This window comes from Eptatretus burgeri, chromosome 10, assembly GCF_056783735.1.
Source record: "Eptatretus burgeri isolate ZD-2024b chromosome 10, Ebu_testis_v1, whole genome shotgun sequence".
Taxonomy (NCBI): domain Eukaryota; kingdom Metazoa; phylum Chordata; class Myxini; order Myxiniformes; family Myxinidae; genus Eptatretus; species Eptatretus burgeri.
In genome coordinates, this window is record NC_140970.1 from 11,619,927 (window position 1) to 11,642,605 (window position 22,679).

The 22,679-nt window shown below is 41.5% G+C and overlaps 1 protein-coding gene across 7 annotated transcripts in view; it reads right to left on the reverse strand.

Annotated features, from left to right (window-relative positions):
• LOC147017948 (uncharacterized) overlaps positions 1-22,679 on the reverse strand; it is a 189,027-nt gene that overhangs the window by 68,445 nt on the left and 97,903 nt on the right. For 4 of the 7 annotated variants that reach the window (XM_085897081.1, XM_085897082.1, XM_085897080.1 and 1 more), the window contains exons 6-9: positions 20,289-20,417; positions 11,004-11,606; positions 10,756-10,894; positions 9,991-10,641 (exon numbers count right to left, since the gene is read on the reverse strand). In XM_085897081.1, coding sequence (XP_085753207.1) covers positions 9,991-10,641; positions 10,756-10,894; positions 11,004-11,606; positions 20,289-20,417 — 1,522 coding nt within the window. The remainder of the gene's footprint in view (positions 1-9,990; positions 10,642-10,755; positions 10,895-11,003; positions 11,607-20,288; positions 20,418-22,679) is intronic. The other 3 variants (XM_085897084.1, XM_085897083.1, XM_085897085.1) reach the window with 3 other exon arrangements.

Here is a 22,679-nt window from a genome sequence, read left to right on the forward strand (position 1 = left end):
TGGGTGGCGTGGAGAAGGTGGTTGGTGGGAGGTGTGGAGAAGGTGGTTGGTGGATGGCGTGGAGAAGGTGGTTGGTCGTTGGCGTTGTGTTTGGTCCAAAATAACGATCGTAAAGAAAAACGGCGAACTCAAAGATCACAGCCCGGGCGACACGAATAATCCCATTAAACAACGGTGGGGAAATCTAACTGAACACGGACTTATTGGCATAACTGAACTCAGGACTTAAATGGTGTTCTGCAAATTTCCACAGCTGTAACAATATATATATATATATATATATATATATATATATATATATATATATATATATATATATATATATATATATATATATATATATATATATATATATATATATATACATGGAATGTTCCCTGCTTGTTTTTGTCTTTTCTTCCATTGAACCAGCATGGTCCGAATCCTAGTTTAGCCGGGACTTTATTCCCAACGATCCGTTCCTTTTAGCCGGTACGTCCTTGGCAGTGTCGCTCGGCTGCATCCAATCTGGAAAAGTGATCGGATCCGAAAGAGTGATCCCGTTCGGACAAGGCATACCGAGGGCGTGTTCCCCGGTAATTAAATCATGTGAATAATTAGGCAACCCGATTAACCCATAGACGGGAGAACTCGAGGTCACACACTCCAATAAATCCTGATCGTGCAACATACCATTCCTCGCCCATTGCGAATAAATTATCATTGGGAATGTTCCCTGCTCGTTTTGTCTTTTCTTACATTGATCTGGCATGGTCCGAATCCGAGTTTAGCTGGGACTTTATTCCCAACGATCCGTTCCTTTTAGCCGGTATGTCCGTGGCAGTGTCGCTTGGCTGCATCCGATCCAGAAAAGTGATCCGATCCAGAAGTGATCCGGTTCGGACAAGGCGTACCGAGGGCGTGTTCCCCGGTAATCACGTGATTAATTAGATAACCCGATTCACCCATAGATGGGAGGACCCGAGGTCACGCGGTTGAGTTATTGGCATCCACGGTCGGTTAAGCGACCCGCCGCGTCACGGAATTATCCCTGTGCGACGGCCTTCAATTCTGGGGAGTCTGGTGGGAGCCGAGATAGCTTCCCCCACCTCGTGGTCTTCTCACCCGAACCCCGACCCTCAACAATATACATATATATTGTTGTAGGATTCCCGCCCGTCAGCGTGCGAACGACCGCGTCTCACCAATAGCGGTTGCTTCGCCCACCGAATGGACAATCCAGTCGTGACTTTCTGGAACAACGCCAGAAACCAGTCACGGGTGGGTTTTTAATCCCACCACAACCTTGTCCGCACTCTACCCACGCGCTACAGGGTCCGATCGCCAAATCTTCGATTTAGCTAATTATAATTATTCGCGCAGGTAGGTCACCGAGAGCTTGTACCTCAACGGGACCGCTTGGAAACGAGCCGCTTAAGCAGCTCGCTTCCTTTTGGGAAAACCGAGCTGGGTATTATCGCACAGTCCCGTTGGACCCGATCACTTTACCGGCTATTTAAAAACCAACTATATTCCGAGTGCAAGATGGGGCAGTTCAATGAGGGAATGGACGCAACGAACAGGTTTACATTCACACAAGGACATTTATTATAATAAAGCACGTATGCAATTAAACAAGGCAAAACACGTATGCAATTATACAAGCAACAAAAGCACGACAAAAGAACTACCACCGTCTACTTATTATGTACAGTCACTTGCACTTAACAGCAGTTCCCACTTATTAGACGGGCACACGGACACACGTACGCACGCACACACACCCAATAAATGGTTGCAGAGGCCTTTAATAACGAGCTCCAGCTCGGAGGACATGTGAGCTGAAACCCATAAACTATCTCGAACCTCTCCACCTCGTGTGGTCTTCAAGTTGTTCAGACCCGGCTCCAGCGAGAGCGAGCTGGATCCAATCGCCGAGCCGCGATCCTTCCCGAGCTCCCGCGAATCCTCCCGCGCTTCTCAACCCGTGCTGGTGAGACGAGGCGCCGAACCTTCCTGTCGATGCGTCGCTTCCCCGAGGAACCACCTCCATGAAGAGGTCGATGAGTCGCACCAAGCCGGGAACCAAAATGGAGAACAAAGAGCTCCATGAACCAAGAAGAAGAAGCCACGACTCGCAGCTCGAGCCGAGCGACCGGCTTAACTTCCCTCCAAACAGGGCAGCTTGAAGCAAAAAGCTCTCCTGAGCCAAGCAGAATCCGAAGCTCACGGAACCGTCAAAGCAAAGAGCCTCCTCCCGAGTCAGGCCTCACCCGAAGCTCACTGAGCCAGCCGAAGCAAAAGCTTCCAAAGGCCTCAACCCTAACCCAAGCCAATCAGGACCCGACGGTCTGCTGAACGGCAACTCTCAACTCCCTTCTCCAACTCTGGCCCTTCAACTCTGCCCCTCCACGAACAAAGAAAAGACTCTTCCTTATCCTCTTCCGCCCTCCCCCCGCTCCCGGCGTGACTCATGCCCTCGTGCTCCATCCCCCGCTCAGCCACTGGTGGGAGGGAGTTGTTGACATCATGAGTCACGGGACGGCAGGGTTCTTCTTGCTCTTCGCAGAAGAGGGGGAGGGATGTCTCCATTGTTCGTTCTCCAACTATTAAATCGATCCGCAGCCCATCTCGATTTCTGAACATTTAATCAATGGTAGGTGAGCTATCTCGGGAACAAGCACTTATTGACATATCTGACTAAAGGAACCTGTATGTTGTGTGCAATCGAATTCCAAATTCGTAACAATATATATATTTCGATATATATATATATATATATATATATATATATATATATATATATATATATATATATATATATATATTTCGATATACATATATATATATATATATATATATATATATATATATATATATATATATATATATATATATATATATATATATATATATATATATATATATATTTCGATATACATATATATATATTTCGATATACATATATATGTATGTATATATATATATATATATATATATATATATATATACATATATATATACATATATACATATATATGTATGTATATATATATATATATATATACATATACATATATATACATACATATATATTTTTTTTTATATGTATATATAAATATTTTTATATGTATATATATATATATATATATATATATATATATATATATATATATTTCGATATGTATATATATATATATATATATATATATTTCGATATGTATATATATATATATATATATATATATATATATATATTTCGATATGTATATATATATATATATATATATATTTCGATATGTATATATATATATATATATATATATATATATATATATATATATATATATATATATATATATATATATATATATATATATATATATATATATATATATATATATATATATATATATATATATATATATATATATATGTATATATATATATATATATATATATATATATATATATATATATATATATATATATGTATATATATATATATATATATATATGTATATATATATATATATATATATATATATATATATATATATATATATATATATATATATATATATATATATATATATATATATATATATATATATATATATATATATATATATATATATATATATATATATATATACCATAAAATTCGGACCATTGAGCGCATCGTTATACAAGCCGCATCCCCTAAATTTAAAAAAAATCTGGAATTCATACACTCAAGGCGCACTGGTTTATAAGCCACAAATGTTGTACAAAAAAAACCAAGCGCAAAAACGTCCTAAAATTAGCCACAAAAAGTGATCGATCTTGCTTTGAGTCAAATCTGAACAGGAGAATCTCCTGTTCTGAACTGAACACCCCGACCAAATCTGAACACCCCGACCATCCACTCTCTGTGTGTTAACCCAGTCTTCAAGTTCGTCTTCCAGTTCGGGCCATCGGCATTTCCTACCTCTGAAAGCCTTTGTTGACTTTTTGCAGCGAGAAAGTTCACCCCTCTGTGAGTTTTGAATTCCTCGTGTGGACCTCTTGTTTCTTCATACCGTACTCTTATCAAATCAATATCTCTCTAAATATATTCTGAGGTCACAAACTCATCACTGAAGAAAGCAGGGAAACACACAAACAGCCACGGCGATCAGGGAAGACACATGGAGTGTGGATTGAACTTTTTCCAGCTCAGCTGTGGTTTACCTCGCTCATTCTATGTTTTTCAAGTTTCGGTTAACAATGCAAGGTAATAAACGTAAATATAAATACCATATAGATAAATAACGACGTTGATCCAAGCAAAAAGAATAACCTCTCTGCGATGAGTCAGGAAAATTAATTGACTTTCTGCAGGAAGAGGACTTTTACAGTGAGTTTTGAATTCATGAAGAGTCAAAACCAGTTTTGAAACCTAATGTGAATCTAAACATAGACTGGAGACTGACGACAACAATTTGATTTGGCCTGAACGCATCATCGGGAAAACTCGCAACATCAGAAAAATCCATAAACAAGCCGCATCGTTATTTTAGCCGCAGAGTTCGAAGTTCAGGGAAAAAATTGCTGCTAATAGTCCGAATTTTACGGTATATATGTATATATATATATATATATATATATATATATATATATATATATATATATATATATATATATATATATATATATATATATATATGTTTATATGTTTATACAGATATATATATACATATCGTCGACAGAGAATTAACAGGGTCCAACTACACTTTTTTAAAGTTTGAGAAAAATGAAATCAAAAATTCAAAGTGGAATTGCTGCTATCTCATAACATTTTATTTTCATATCGTGTGCTACATAACAGGTTCATATAAAGGTTACATAAAATAATCTTACTTAGTTTCCTCTGTTGCCCTTCTACATGGGCTTCTTCTAAATTTGAATGAAATGTCAGATAGACCCTGTTAATTCTCAGTCGACTATATATATATATATATATATATATATATATATATATATATATATATATATATATATATATATATATATATATATATATATATATATATATATATATATATATATATATATATATATATATATATATATATATATATATATATATATATATATAGCCTGGTGTTGGCGCAGTGGTTAGGGCAGCGGCTTGGGATCCAAAAGGTCCTGAGTTCAAGCCCCGTTGGGCCACTGAATTAATACCACCAGGGGGTTGACTCAACCTGTCATCCTTCCGAGGTCGGCGAAATGAGCACCAGTGTACTGGGCCAGTGTATACCCCGGTTAAAATAGGTGTACCATATCCCTGTGTTGTAAGAGGCGACCAGGGTTGCGTCAGGAAGGGCATCCGGCGTAAAACATGTGCCAAATCACTATGCGGATCATACGGATGATCCGCTGTGGCGACCCCGAACGGGAGCAGCCGAAAGAAGAAGAAGATATATATATATATATATAAATACATATATATATATATATATATATATATATATATACATATATAAATATATATATATATATAAATATAAATATGTATATACAGCTCTGGAAAAAAATAAGAGTCCACTCCAAAAAAAATTTAAATCAGCATCTCGACATGTTCGGCAGCCATTCCATTCCAGTGTCTGTTGAATTCCAACACAGGCACACCTAATTCTACTTAGTGAGGTACTGATTAGGTGATCACCTGAACCAAATCTTATTTTACAAGGAAAAGTATAAAAACCACTGCTGTGGTCATCACTATCCTCTTGCAATAGGACCACCTGGATGGCAAAAACAGTGCTTGTAGTATCTCAAAAATAATTGGAATCAAAAAAATAACTATTCACCATACCAAAAGAGTTGAAAAGAAAAGTTTTGAGTGAGAAAAAGAAGGGTTCAATTCTGGCTTTACTGGCAGAGGGATACAGTGAGCGTCACGTTGCTTCCATCCTTAGAATTTCAAAGACTGTGGTTCCTATGAACAAGGTCAAGCAGCAGACATTGGGGACAACAAAGCTACAGACTGGCAGAGGGCAAAAATGACTTTCCACTGACCGGGATAACCGCCTTCTCATTTGAATGTCACTCAACAACCGTCGGATGACATCAAGTGACCTACAAAAATAATGGCAAACGGCAGCTGGGGTGAAGTGCATGGTGAGGACGGTTCGAAACAGGCTCCTTGGGGCAGGGCTGAAGTCGTGCAAAGTGAGAAAAAAGCCCTTCATCAATGAGAAGAGCCAGGCGGAGGAAAAACCAAAGAAGAGCCAGGCTGAGGTTAGCAAAAGACCATAAGGATTGGACCGTAGAGGACTGGAGTAAGGTCATCTTCTCTGATGAGTCCAATTTTCAGCTTTGCCAACACCTGGTCGTCTCATGGTTAGACGGAGACCTGGAGAGGCCTACAAGCCACAGTGTCTCGCAGCCACTGTGAAATTTGGTGGAGGATCGGTGATGATCTGGGGGTGCTTCAGCAAGGTTGGAATTGGGCAGATTTGTCTTTGTGAAGGACTCATGAATCAAGTCACGTTCAAGGTTGTCCTGGAAGAACACTTGCTTCCTTCTGCTCTGACAATGTTCCCCAACTCTGAGGATTGTTTTTTCCAGCAGGACAATGCTCCATGCCACACAGCCAGGTCAATCAAGGTGTGGATGGAGGACCATCAGATCAAGACCCTGTCCTGGCCAGCCCAATCTCCAGACCTGAACCCCATTGAAAACCTCTGGAATGTGATCAAGAGGAGGATGGATGGTCACAAGCCATCAAACAAAGCCGAGCTGCTTGAATTTTTGCACCAGGAGTGGCATAAAGTCACCCAACAGGAATGTTAAAGACTGGTGGAGAGCATGCCAAGACGCATGAAATCGTTGATTGAAAATCACGGTTATTCCACAAAATATTGATTTCTGAACTCTTCCGAAGTTGAAACATTAGTATTATGTTGTTTAAAAATGAATATGAACTTGTTTTGTTTGTATTATTTGAGGTCTGAAAACACAGAATCTTTGTTGTTATTTTGACCAGTTGTCATTTTCTGCAAATAAATGCTCTAAATGACAATATTTTTATTCGGAATTTGGGAGAAATGTTGTCAGTAGTTTATATAATAAAACAAAAATGTTCATTTTACTCAAACACATACCTATAAATAGTAAAACCAGAGAAACTGATAATTTTGCAGTGGTCTCTAAATTTTTTCCAGAGCTGTATACATATATATATGAATAGAATACACCTATTGTCAAAAACGAAAATCCGACGGCGCTCATTTACACTTCCTCACTCATCGGCGGTCTGTCGGCGACTGACAGCTTCTGCAGGCGGGAAAATATTCACGCATACGGATTAGGATCGCCTACATACGTGCACCAAACCACGCCTCCCGAGCTTCATTTGTTTACGCATGAAAAATTAAGGTTGGATACTTTTTGAACACACCTCGTGTATATATATTTCTTCTTCTTCTTCTTCTTCTTCTTCTTCTTCTTCTTCTTCTTCTTCTTTCGGCTGCTCCCGTTAGGGGTCACCACAGCGGATCATCCGTTATGATCCGCATAATGATTTGGCAAAGGTTTTACACCGGATGCCCTTCCTGACGCAACCCTGGTCACCTCTTACGACACAGGGATAAGGATTGGGTTTCGCCATGATTCCAGGCTGCCCTACACCCTCTCATAGCACGGCCTAGCGCAGAGCACCCATCATCAAGCGATCCTCCAACCCAAGCCTCCGAGTAGCCGGATTACAGGCGCACGCCACTACGCCCGGTATGTATGTATATATATATATATATATATATATATATATATATATATATATATATATATATATATATATATATATATATATATATATATATATATATATATATATACATACATACACACACACACACACACACACACACACACACACACACCTGACACTCATGGACTCTTCAGGTAAGAAATCTCATTTGAGTCTCTCTCAGCAACCGCTCGTTGGACACAAAGTCTGACCAGCGATAGCCAAGGATTCTCCGAAGAGACCTGGCACCTAAGGAATTAAGTCTCTGTCTCAGATCCCTTGTCAGAATCCAAGTTTCACATCCGGAGAGCAAGACTGGAAGCACCAAGGACCTGAAGACTCGGACTTCCGTCCTCCGACACAGGTACCGACAGCACCACACCTCATGATCCAGTGAATCCATGACTCCCCAGGCCTAACCCAGATGTCTTATGACCTCTGGCTCACAGCCAGCAGAGACATGAATATCACTGCCAAGGTAAGTGAATCTCTCCGTGACCTCAACATCCTTGCCACAAACAGGTACAGACAAGAAAGCAGCATCCAAGAAGTCATTGAAAGCTTGGATCTTAGTTTTGACCCAGGAAACCCATAATCCCTGTGGTTACAACTCCTCACTCAGCACCTCGAGGGCCCCAAAAAGGGATATCCAGAGTCTCCGCAAAAATGAGTGCATCATCTGCGAAATCAAGGTCAGAGATCTTGAAATTCCAAAATGATGCACAGCAGCTTGATCTCTCTGACATGCTCCCCAGAATCCAGTCCATACAAATGCGGAAAAGTGTGGGGGCCAATACACACCTTTTCTGAACTTCAGTACCAACGAGAAATAAGTCGGAGATGGTATCACCACATCTCACAGCACTCTCAGTACCAGAGTATAGTTCAGACAACAGATTGATCAGTTTTGGTGGCACCACACTAAGACGAAGAATCCTCCAATGGGCATCCAGATTCACTAAATCGAATGCTTTGCAGAGATCAACATAGGCTGCAAGCAAGCCCCTGCCAAAACTCTCGTCTGCATTCAGTGAGGGCCGGAAGAACAAGGACACGGTCAATCGTTGACCTCTTTGGTGTAAAGCCTGATTGCTCTGGGTGCTGAGGCCCAAGCAGATGGTGGCAAATCCTATCAAGAATTATCTGAACAAATATCTTACCCGGCACTGAGAGCAGCATCACCCCTCGGTAGTTGTTGCAGTCCAGGCGTTCACCTTTCCCTTTCCAGAGAGGGACAACAAGGCCCCTCTTCCAGTCAGTTCGGATGATGCCTGTGTTCCAGACAGAGCATAGAGCTGCATGCACCGACATGAGTACAGCATTTCCACCAGCCTTGAGAAGTTCAACAAGGATGCCACAGATCCCAGGTGCTTTTCCTTATTTCAACAGGTTCACCGCAGCCTGTGTTTCCACAAACGAAGGCGGATCACAGTTGATTAGAGGGTCAGCAGTGGGGAGAGTAACACCCCTGACAGCCAACTCAACAGCTGGTGGGTCAGTCTGGTACAGCTGCTCAAACTAACCAACCCAGCGGGCCTTCACTTCGGACTTATCTGTCAAGAGCCCTCCACACTCCGCTCTCACTGCAGTGCACCAAGGGACGGGCTTGGAGGAAGGCAATGCGTGAATTTCCCTGTGAGCAGGACAAGAATCATTTGACCACAGGTGATGCTCTACCCCCTCACAGATTCCTCACACATCGGCCTCCTAATCCACACTCAGCACACATACAGACTTACACCTCAGCTCCCCAAACAACTCAGCTCTGCCATTTAGCCTGGCCCTGCGACTCTGCTCAATGGTATCCAGTGTCCTTTGAGAGAGAAAATTCTTCTTTACCCTCCGGTGAGTTCCAAGACATCCACCAGCAACATCAACAATGGTGGTCTTGAAGGCGCTCCACAACTGTTCAGGATTCCCCAAAGCACCCAGACCCCCCAAATTCCCACACAGCCTATTCGCAAACTCCTCAGCTCCCCTCTCATCCTTGAGCTTACCCTCTCATCCAAGATCTGCCCATGAAAAAGTGAAATATATTAAACTAAGAAATAGAAAAGAAAAGATAGGAATATTGAGTGGAAGAAACAGACTATGGAAAAGTACAACAATAATAAATGGGGAGGAAGATCAATGTGTTTCATAGAGAATGAAAATATATATATATATATATATATATATATATATATATATATATATATATATATATATATGTGTCAGTTTCTGATTAAAGTTCTCACCTCTCTTTACACTTCCATTGAGGCTCTGCAATGTTTTCCGATGTGATCGACGTGTTTTCTGCCACAATGCTGCTTTCTTCATCTTTCGCAATCGCCATCTTGTCTGGCCCACAAGCATGTTGCCCATCTGATGGTTGATGAAACCTTGGAGAGGAATGTTCAGTGATTTGGTTAACAGTACCGAATGACTGGTTCTTTGACAAAGCAGGGTCTTGTAATAAATGTGTAGACTTTGTCAAAGCTTCCGAATTGAATGTGCTTTCCTTTTGTGTCTCCTGAAACGCAGAGGACAACCTCCATACGACAGATTGTCCTTCCGAGCCTTGTTTGAATCCCGGATCTCCAACAATGCAACTCAAGGCTCCGCCATCAGTCATGACAACAGCATCGTCATTCGAGCCCGAGGATTGTGTGCACACGTCATAGTCATCATCATTATTGCGATCATCTCGATTATGATCATGATCAATTTGTTCATCATCTGCTGCAGCATTGAGAATGTCCAAGGAATCAAGGCTAGAACAAGCCATTCCAGCACTACGGTGTGACTCTAAGATGGACTCCGCCTGCTTGGAGAATGAATCTTGAAGCTCCTCTGGCTGCAAGAACAAGGGGGGCTGAAGGCTGCGCTGGATTTCACGTACCATCAGCCTGAATGATATAGGGTGTAGAAATTTGGAAGATGATTAATCTTTCAGAATACAGGTTTGACAATTAGGTTTTATTTTTTTTTCAACAAGTTCAAATTTCATGTGAGCTACATACCTTGCCAAACCTCCTTCGGCCGCTATTCCCTTATTCGGACTTTCAATGCTAATCTTTCCCGGCTCCAACATCTCTCCATATTTTGTCTCATCTGCCACACCACAGCACTGCTCAGATTGTGAACCTGAGGCCATCAATCCTTGTTTAGAAAATATATCCATAAAAAAACAATCAAAATGCATCAACAAGTAATTCAATCTCCCACTTCATAATCCGCTGACTGTTTGTGTGTAATAGTGTATTATTACCTGTTGAAAATTGAGCTGCAAGGGATGTGCTTTCTTTGAGACAGGTCATGGCTGAAATTTCCCAAGGGAGAATGTCCTTGATGGTGGGGCTAGAAGATGTGACAGGCACAAAGGAGTCTTGTGTTGCAGCACTTGAACTTTGCACTTCCCAAATTGATGTGAGCTTCCCATCGCTTTGGGATGATTTTGGACTTGGCACAGACAAATCTCCTTCCACAGCAGTTACCTTGAAACACTCGGTGCTCAGCCCAGGTTTGCTCTCTGTCTCTGCTACAGTGCAAGCTCCCAATTTTTGTCCAATCCATGTCTGATCTGTTTGTGCTGGCATTGTCTGAATAGTCACATAGTTGTCCTCACATCCTAATGCCACTGACCTTCTTCCATTGCTATCTTCTATCGTGGTCTGGATCTCCAGTGACCTCCATTCATCTGATAGCATTGGCTGCTGCGGAAAAGGCCAGGCAGGCAATGAGGCTTCACCGTTTCTCATCGGCCTGGCCTCGGTCTTCTCGTCGTCTGTGCTGTACAGTATGTTCTCCAAGGCTCGAGGCGAAGCAGCTCGACCGGTTAGCACTGGTGTCCCATCTCCAACTCTGATGTATCCTGTCAACAATAGTTTGTGCAACACAGACAACCTTTCCAACAACAATAAAAAAAATCAACGTTTTTGTTCCTCTTGAATACAGTTTTGCTGTAGTCATCAGGATATAATCTCTATTTCCACAAACACTGTGCACAGACTTGTGGGCAAAACAATGCAATGAAATTATTCTGCTAAATACAATCCCACTATGCTGGGTAATTATTTGTGAAAGGAATGCAATTTCTGACTAGCAAATGACATGCTCAATCATCACTTGGATCCAGGAAACCAGACTGGTTGTGGTGCTAATGTACAAAGCAGATTGTGCTGCCACAACGGCTACTAAAACAAGCCTATGCAATGCTTATTAGCTTGCAACTCAAAACAGGGGGCACGGAAGTATTATGTACTTTGAGCTGAAGGTTTGCTTTTTAAAAGCTCTTTTCAACATGCACAGAGGATATCGTTTTAGCTGCTAATTGACCAATGCATTGTAGTCGCAAAGATTTGCATACCATGGAAAAGAGGTTTGCATTCTAGCTAATTAATTTAATGTTATTATATTCCAATGAAAATGGCATGCGGAGTGGATATTAATATGAATCATCATCATCTTCATCATCGTTTCGTATGCAGCATGTGGCTGCTGGTTGCATCATTGCTGGGAGAATGGCTGTGCAGCTGATCTCCCCTGGAGGTTGGAGTAGGAATGTTGAAATTGTTCAAGGTGGCGGCGATAACTCGCCGACTCTTCACGAAGGACACGGTGGTATCTTTATCGTTCACCAACTAATGCCGGCAGATGGGACGTCCAGTTTAATATTACATCGGAGGGACTGCGCTGATGCAGTGCCCTCTATTACCAATACACTGGTACTCATTTCGCTGACCTCAGAAGGATGACAGGCTGAGTCAACTCCACCTGGTGTTACTTCAACGGCCGACAGGAGCTCAAACTCAAGACCTTAAGATCTTAAGCAAGCCACTTTAACCATAAAGCCAACACCAGGCCTTGGGAAACAATAGCACACAATGACTATTAATAAAACAACACTGCATGAAGCTATGCTGTGAAAAGTGTTTTGCTGATCAGGTATAAAGGGAAATGAAATATAAAGCGAGAGCAGGATCGAAAGTAGACACGGAATCCACTTTTGGAAGTAGACACGTGGAGGCAGACACGGAAAAGAGATCTATTAACTAAACAGAAGGTTTTTTAAAAACCGAATAAACATTGTGTGGACAAAGCTCATGTCAGACGTTTCTACCATAGAGTGGTCTTCAACCGGGATTTGTATCCACCGTAAATACCAGTTGAAGACCACTGTCATAGAAACGTCAGAGCTGAATGTGCACAAGGAACAAATTCATCGGTTGGCTGCAACTTCAATTTCCTTAACACAGAAAAAAATAGTTATATATTGTATATAATGCTGTAAATAATTTTACATGCAACCATAAAAATGGCACTAGGAATGTGTATAAATTTAAGGAAAAAAACCCACAAAGGACTCATAATACAATGGTAGACTAATATCATGAGTAAAACCACCATGACAGGATCAACCTTCCATAGGCCAAGAGCCAGACTGGTTGGAACCTACTACTACTACTTTTAATGGCTCCGTTTATTCCTACCTTCTTGGGGGTTGGCCAGAGGAACGTTTTCAGTCCAAGTGTTTCATGAACTGGCTGGCCAAGCCTGACGTTCTACTGAGAATGACAGAAATTTGTAATTTGTTCAGGTTGCCGATGATAACTGGCCTACTCTTCAGGAAAGACATCCGGATATTAAACACCCACCAATGAACAGTGCTGGCAGATGGGTCCTCCCGCTTAACATCCTTCTGATGGAGGGAGCACAAATTGATTCCTCGCTCTGCATGCGAAAAATCAGGGTGGCAGTTTATATCTGGATCGAGATTCGAATCAAGGCTAGACAGCTCAATGGCAAGTGCGCATCTTGGCCAATTAAGCTATCCTGACAGCCTTGTTATAGAACTAAACTAACCATCTTGTTGATACAAAGTCGAAGCTCAGGGAGGAGCAAAGGGATTTCAATAGAGAGGGTTACAACAATGGAAGATCAGGGATTTCGACCCACACAAAAAAGCAGAGTGGAACAAGTGCAGCATAACCAACAACAACATTCCAACATGACCTGTGAGAAAAGGCAAGGTGTGGTGACGCCAGCACTTGTAAAAAAAGAAAATTTCAAATCACGAATGGAAATGGGGGATGGCATGAGATGGCGGTGAGTTACAAAGTTGAAGCAGTGCACAGTGGAACATGATTGAATATATACAGGGACATGATTCCACATGTTGAGAAAGAGAGGGGCAAAGGAATGCAGGTGAGCAGAAAGGCTGTTTGAAAGTTGGCAAGGACAAGGTTGTTGTCATGAATGCTTGCCCTAGTAGAACTGGAGAATGAGAGATGGTTGGTTGAAAAGGTCTGGAGACCATATAAAAACCTTATTTAAAATTTTTTTTTTTTTAAACCAGTCTATGAAAAGAAAGCAGGAGGCCCTTTGTGAGTGCCTCTTGATGGGTGATGCCAATGATTTCCATAGCCTTTCCCTCAATATTAATCAACTTAAGGAAATTATTTTCATAAACAAGCAGTGTCAGTTACTACACAAGGTTCAACAATAAAGTTCCAGGATTAAAGAAATATAACATTTTATTGCAAACATCCCAATTATGTTTTGTGGTCACCTTCAAAGTAATTTTCATGGGAGTGTATACATGCTTGTCGACGTTGCTACCATCTATCAAAGCACCCTTGGAAGTCGTTGTCTGAAAAGGCATTTTGCTCATTTGTAAAGGTTCTCTGGATCTCTTCTCGTGATGCAAAATGAGTTCCTTTCATTGGAATTTCGAACGTTGGTCAAATTGGACGAATATCCTCACCCTTTCGACATTTTCCTCATTTTGGCAATTGATGAGCGTCCCAACCATGCGTCATCATTCACGTCCATTCTCCCTTTTCGCAAAACTCTTGGCCCACTCAAACACACGTGATCTTGAAATCGTGCCTTCCCTATATACCAGCCTCAACTTATCGAAAACGTTCATGCTACTTTTGTTTAGTTTTACTAAAAACTTCATGACGATTCCCTGTTCCATGAATTTGTCGTTCATCTTCAGAACACGATTGCAAAACTTGTAATTTTAAGAAAACTCTAGTGTAGCTACAAAACACAACCAATCGATGCAATGGCTAAGACAGTTCAGTAAACCCTCAAATATCGCGGGTTTTGACCAATTGCGGGCAACCTATTGTTCCAATTTAGTGATTGTGGTATTTCATTGTGGCCAATTGCGGTTTTTTGAGCTGAGATGAGTTATTGTTTGCATCCGCATGTATGATTACCTCCCATTCCAAACCTTTTGTTGTTTCTTGCACACTGTAAATTGTAGTAATCAAACCAAGATGCAGGAACGAAGCTAAGTTTAATAATGAATCATCATTGGACAGGAAATGACGTACGGAAATCTTGTAATACTAGGTCTACAAGATCTGGCAGCCACACAATAGTTAATAATGGCACCCAAACTTAAAACGATGCACAAAATTAATTGTGCCAAAAGGCAGAGAAAGGTTATGACATTGTGCGAAAAAAAATGGAGTTGTTCAATATGTTGACAAGAGGTAAAAGTGCAGCCACATTTCCACGGCATCCGTGGGCGGTCATTATGGGATCAATGAATTGATTGTGTGTAAACGTGAATCAACTATCAGTGCAATCGTTCCTGCAAGTAAAGTGCAAAAGTGTCATTCCAGACCTGTTATCCTCTTATAGAAGGGATGGAAAAAGCACTTGATGTTTAGATCAAGGAACAAACACAAAAAATGCCTTTGGGTGGACTGCTGATACGAGAGAAACCTTTGGGGATTTACCCCTTTCCTGAGTTCAAATCCCACTCAGCTGTTGGAATTAATACCAGGTGGGTTGATTCTGCCTGTCATCCTTCCGAGGTCGGCAAAATGAGTGCCAGCTTGCTGGTATACTGTGTCGGAGTGGCGATCTGTCCAGGATTGTGCCCAATAGCCAAGGAGATTGCTTAGGCAGCACCAACGCTCTGCACAGAGTATGGTCCCAATGGAATGGAATTTACCCCCATTTTAGTGAACTGGTGATACGGGAGAAATCATTGCAGATTTAGCAACATTTCCACGAGGCACCTGGGGCCAAAAGTTCCATCATGGTAGACCATGATGCTGTAAAAAAAATAAAAAACTACCCACTGCAGCTCATGGAACTCACCAAGATGAAGGAATTTATGTCGAAGAAGGTTTTTAATGCCGAAGAGACAGGATTATTTTGTAAGAGGATGCGATCTCGTACCTTCCTGTCCAAGAAGGAAAGATCTTCTCTTTCGATAAAGGTGGTTAAGGATCGTCTTACTCTTCTTTTTTTAGTGCCGGCAAAGCTGACAACTTTGTTGTGCTCCCGGCACAACAAACAAACACAATAAACTCCCGGCACAACAAACTTTATTGTGCTCCCGGTACAACAAAATGGTGCCGGCAAAATCCAACAGCCATCACAAGTTCTATATCCACATCTTTCTAACTTCCACGCCCCCCCCCCTTTTGCGTCATCATCATCATCATCATCATCATCATTCAGAGCTATATCTTCTGTTTTCTATTTATGGCAGAGTACGTAACATGCTTACCCTCACCCACCTCACTGTTTGATAAAAATCACCTCACTGTTTTGTAATAAATTAAAAAGGTAAAACTATTAGGTTTTTGTTTATTTTTTTACTGTATTTTTCTTTTTTACATGGTTATTTCAAAGTTAACACACTTGAAATTTATTTTACATGTTTATTTCAATTGTGATGTGTTTATTTCTGGCTGCTGCTGACCTATATTTTCTCGAAGCCTAGGAACCGATTCCCCCTTTTCCCATTGGCCCTTGGTTTCCACTATTGCAGTTTCAGCTATCACGGCATTTTCCAACAATGTAACCCCCACAATATTTGAGGGCTTACTGTACTAACAGGAAGATTATGATGCACGTCCAATTACGAAACCCAAGCCAGTGCTGCAACCTGTCGAGAAAAACATCAGTCCTGGAACTTTATTGTCAGACCCCGTAGGTGTTAGCTCTCTCAATTAATATCTTAAAACATTGAATTAAAGCTCAGATAATATCTTATATGTCAGGTACTTATGATTATTGCTGGTGGGATAAAGACACTTGGGAGAAAATAGAAAGCAACATTATTCAAGATTGGAGCTTGGGGTAACAGGAAGAGGTGCAAATCTATCTGGCACACAAGCCATAATAATGTCATCTTGAGCCCCTTCTCCCACCAAGTACACCCAATATATGTAAATGATCACAATCGGTGCCAACAATATGAACATGATGAATGGAATGAAAAATCAGATTTATGAAAAGCAAAAAGTTTTACAGTGCCTTTTAAATAATAAATTTGTTGCAGCGAATATCCATTATAGAGCAATTTTTTATTTTTTGTTTTTTCATGTGGAGCAATGTTTTTACATTTTACATTTTTTGCATGTTTCTTACATGGACTCCTTCAGTGATGTAATTGTTAAAGTGTCTGCTCTGAATCTGGGAGGTCGATGGAACCACCGGCTGAGTTTACCAAAGATTTAAAAATAATTCCTTATATTATGTGTTCCGATTGTGTTCTGGGGTGGTACGTGCTGCTTCCTTGCTTTACGCTCAGAATTTAAAGGATAATTCACGGATAAAACCATTGTGCAAGCTTGATAGGTCTAACGGCCTCCTGTGTTGAAGTTCCTTGTAAGGGAATTCATTATTACCTCTGCTGCCAAAGGTGGACAGAGGTTATGTTTTCACCCATTTGTTTGACTGTTTGTGAGCAGGGTATCTCAAAAGCTTATGGATGGATTCGGACAAAGCTTGGTGGACAGATTGGGTGTGTGACAAAGACGAATTGATTCAATTTTGGGGAAGATCTGAATACTGTAATTTTTTAATCTTTCAAGTGATTCTTCACAATTGAGAGATGGGGCCAAAAACGACATACAGCATGATATTTCAAAAAGTCGTGGATTAATGACAAAACTAAGTGGATATGTTGGTTAGGTGACAAGAACAACCTGATTCGATTTTGGTTCAGGTCTGGATCCAGATCCAGCTCATCAGTGGGATACAAAATGTAAACTCTTCAGCCTGGCGGAGGTATGTGCTCTACCAAGTACCGTTCTAGTTTTTATAAATTTATTATTTTTTTATTTTTATTATTATTATTACAAATATAAGATAGGTTATACATTGATTTTCAGCAAATTTGCTGTGCTGACAGATTGTGAAAAACAGTGGACCATTGCCAATTATGTCATTAGTTACCATTAGCAATGGGCTGACAAGATACTGCTGATGCAGCGTATTTACCTTCAAGTGTTCTGGCCTGGGTTTGATTCTCGGCCCGACTCTAAACCGGTGTTTTGGATTTTCCACAAACAGGCCATTGCGTCGCATTATGCGCCATCCTTCAGATGCATGTTAAGCTGGGCGTCCTGTCGGCTATCATTAGTTGGTGGACGTTTAAGATGCCATGGAGTCTTTTGGGAAGAGTCGGTAAATTACCGCCAGCATTCTGTCCAAATTCAAATTCCTACACAAATCAGGCCTGGGCAGTCAGTTCGTGAAACACTTGGGCAAATATACCTTCTGCACCCTACCCTACAATTAGGTGTGATTAAATGAGACCATTAAGGAAGTTGTAGTGGTGATCAATAAATTAGTGATGGTGGAATTCTAATGGTGTAATCTTTTCTACTCCATCCTAAGAGGTTGGTCCTTAGCCTTTCTTAAATATCGTATTCTCTATTCTAAGAAAGGCTGATTACCCCATCCTCTGGGTCAATGTTCCTTTTTTTGTAGGAGCAGATGAAAGTGAGTTTGAAGTTCCTTGCAATTTATATAAAGCAAGTTGAAGTCTCCAAATCGTACAGTCTAACATGTTATGCATACACAAGGTGGCCAAGAAATGATGACACATTTACAGCTTCAGTTAGAAAAGTTAGGTCAGGACAGACACACAGACACGTGAATGGACACACACACACACACACACACACACACACACACAATTGCAAAATCCCATCTCCTGCTGCATGGCAGATGGGCTAATTATGAACAAGGTGTTGTGGAGATTAATTTGGTATGAACAGCATGTTCAGCATGGCCGCAATTTTCCTAGTGCCCTTCCTCCAACCGAGCAATTCAATCATTCACTGCTCTGTGACACAAGTCCTCATCAATCGAGTTGCACAATTACACAACGTTTTCTCTCATCTTTATGAGAGCATGTAGTCCTTGTGCAAAGAGTTTGTTGCCTCTTTAAATGTACTCTTGAAAAAACATTCGCATGGCTTTAGGCCAGGCCAAAGAGTGGGCTGTATCATTCCACATTGGTGTCGGCCTATGTCTGGAAGGTTGACAGAAATTATGTAATCTCCCTGCACATATTCTGCAAAAATGCACTGAACAGTTTTCCCACAATCATTTGAAGATATACCATACTGTATGATTTATGGAACTCACAATCACTGGCTTATAAACCTGCAAAGAAAGGAAAACTGTCACCATTTTGTCGGCCACCCGGACAACCCCAAACATGAGTCTCACTATATTTACCAAAATAGGAAAAGAAAGTGAGGGATATTGGGTAACCTGCAATGTGATTTGCAAGTGTCTGTGATAAAATCGACAAAATAAAGTGAAGGGAAAAGACAGACTCGGTGGCGTAATGGTTTTCTGAGTGTCGGTGCTAGATCTGGGAGGTCAACGATTTGAACCCTGCCAGAGTCATACCAAAGACTTTTAAAATGACAGGTGCTACTTCCTTCCTTGATGCTCAGCATTTTAAAAAGGAGTATGGACAAACAACCATAGCTCTGCAACCGTTGTGCACACTTGATGGAACTAATGGCCTCATGTATTGATGTTCCTTGTGAGGCAATTCATGTTTATTTTATTTCAATATATTTCCCAACATGCTTTCCAGTATTTGAGCACGTATGAGACATCCAGCGAACACACACACACACACACACACACACACACACACACACACACACACACACACACACACACACACACACGAAGGGGAGTGTGAGGGAGGAAAGAATGAAAAAAAGAAAAGGAGACTCGGAGGTAGGATTTAGGAGTTGAACTGGTACTGTATATGTAGGAAAAAGGGAAAGGCAACAAAGACCTGATACTCGAGGTCCCTCACCTTTTGCGTGGTATGAGCAATAGATCTGTGCAAAATGAAAGTTAAATATTGCCACTTGTCAGGAAGTTAGAACATATCCAAGGGAATACTTTTGGCCATTAGGGCATTGCAGATTTTCCCCCTGGTTGCCATGGCAGCCATTTTACAAAATGGCTACCAATGACCCAGTGCGGGTGTCTGAATTTTGCATATTTTTTGTTCTTTACACAATTAATTGTTTTTGTTGGCCCTCAAATCCACTGTGAACAATTTCAAATGATGGAGCCACTTGAAATTGCATCTCATTGTCTACTATATTGGATATTGAATCATTGCCAAGTAATGCAATGAGCCCAGACTGAAGGTGCCTCTCATGCTCACAACACTTTATTCACACACTCACTATTAATCTACAGATATATTGTCTGTTTCCAGAACCTTATAGAAGCATGAGCTGCACAGTGTTACCTTTAGTAGTTGTTGTGGTGGTGTATTGATGGTGGTCGTGGTCAACCTGCTCAATAACAGCTGCTGACAATGGCCAAAGTCTATAAGGTGACGGACCCACAGAAATCTGGTACTTCTGGCATGCAAAGTCTGCAAACAAACAGATCAGGAGAAATGTATTTTGTCAGAAAGACAGTTCAGAGGTACTCTGATGTCCAGCAAAGTCCAAACGTCCAAACGATGTCCAAAGCAAAGGCGGAAGGAGCTGGACACAAGGCAAACAACTCAAACCTTTTCTGGCTCCAAAAGATTGGATGTTTGCCGACGAGCCTGCAGCTTTCCCAGCTAGATGATGGAGATGTTATTGAGAAAACTCTTCAGAACCACAGTGCCAAGTGTCATGACTCATGCAGGCTACAGCACAACAAGACAGAACACGAGAGGGCAAAGAAGAGGAAGACATCATGTGAAGAGAATGCTGTCCCCCCCCCCCCCCCATAAAGTACACCTGGCATAGCATGGAACGGTCCAGCTCTTCAACAGCCCAGTGTTTTTTGTGACAAACCAGCAGGCGGTGTACCTCAACATGAGGCTGCAACATTTGAACTTGAAAAATGTGTCTGAGAGTGTATTCTCAAACTAGAAGACAAGCCATTGCTGGCCAATCTTAGTGCGGGAGAGCTGATTGCTCAAGAGGCTAAACATCATACTCAGCGTTTGGTCTCTCTGCACAATAAAGCAAGAGATACGAAGCCATCAGAGGAAATTGACACCCATAGAGATAACTCCAGCATAGTACTTGCCGAGTTGCTTTCTTAAATCGATGAAACACGCACAGACAGTGAAGTTGCACCAGTGTTCAAAAGGACTGCTCTGGCCAATTTGTGCAGCAAGAGATTGCAACAGCTTAGGACAAATTACACTGGACGGGTGCATTCCACCAAACTCAAGAATTGTATACTTCGGTATTTTCCAGACTTAGAAGCTCACAAGCACATCCACGAAATCGTACTTGTCTTCAATCAAGATATCTTAAGTCACATTTCTGAACTAAAAAAAAAAAAAACAGTTTGCTCTGCATGCAATCTTCAATCAATCATCCTATATTTTCCAACTTCAGTGCCAATTTACCCTTCACACCCCTCCCTCTGAAAGCAACTGTCACACTCTTCCCCCTCCAAGCTTCCCTCTCACCTTTCTCAAAAACTCCCCCTCACCTTTCTGCCTCAACTCTCCCCACTCACCCTTCTCCCACCATTCACCATGCTCACTCACCATTATCAAAGTCCCCCTCCCCCTCACATCCACAAAGTTGCCTCCTTCCCCTGCCCTCTCACCTCCATCTCATCACTCCACCCCTCAAATCCACAACTGCCTTCTGCCCCTCTCTTATTACTCCCCACTGTACCTCAACACAGCACCACAGAGCCTTTTCTCCTCCTCATCCGGCCCCCTCCCCCAGCTCTTCTGCCATCCCCCACACTCTTTCAACAACTCTCCTTACCTCTCCCCCACCTCATCCCTTGTCCTACACTTCCCCTCCCCTCCCCTACACCAAACCCTCCTCCCCTCCCTCTTCATTAACAGTGTGGACCTCAAATATCCAGGGTCTTTGCTCAAACCTGACAGATCTTTCCATACAGGTTGCCACTGACAAGCCAGATATAATCTGCCGAACAGAAACGTTCCTCCCTCAAGGCATCTCTAACTCCCTAGTATCTCTCCCTGGTTACTCCTTCCTCCGGTATGATAGACCGGAGCCTCGTCCTGGTGGAGGAGTTGCTCTCTTCATCAGACTCTATCCCCAGGAACACCTCTGGCTATGGTTTCCCCTCCACTCCCACCACATGTTTATATGTGTACTCTACCATCCACTAAACAGTGATGACTGCATTTATACTCACTTTCCGAAAACATGGACCAACTTTGATCCTCTCATTCGAACTCTCTCTTCTTCATATGTGGTGACTTCAATTGTCATATGCCAGTTGGCTGGGTGTGGGTACCTCTCTCACCTGCCATGGCACTTCAGCAAAAGACTTCTGCGACTCATTGGGACTGACTCAATTGGTCAACTTCCTGACCCGTATTCTCAACCAACAGTACACCATCTTTTCTGGATCTGATTTTGACAAATTTCCTTGAAAATATCTGCTGTTCTTCCTCCGCTCCAATCGGTTCTTCTGATCACGTGCTTCTCAAAGTGGACATCTCTCTGGCGGTTATTAGAGAACCACCTCAGCACCATCGAGTCTGGCATTTCACTCAGGCTGACTGGCAGGGTCTCCAAGCAGCCATCAAACTTACAGACTGGTCTCCCATCACTACTTTCTCCAATATCAACTCATCCTGGAATTCTTTCAAAGATACTTGCTCTCCCTCATGCACAGATTCATCCCCTCTCATCTTCAG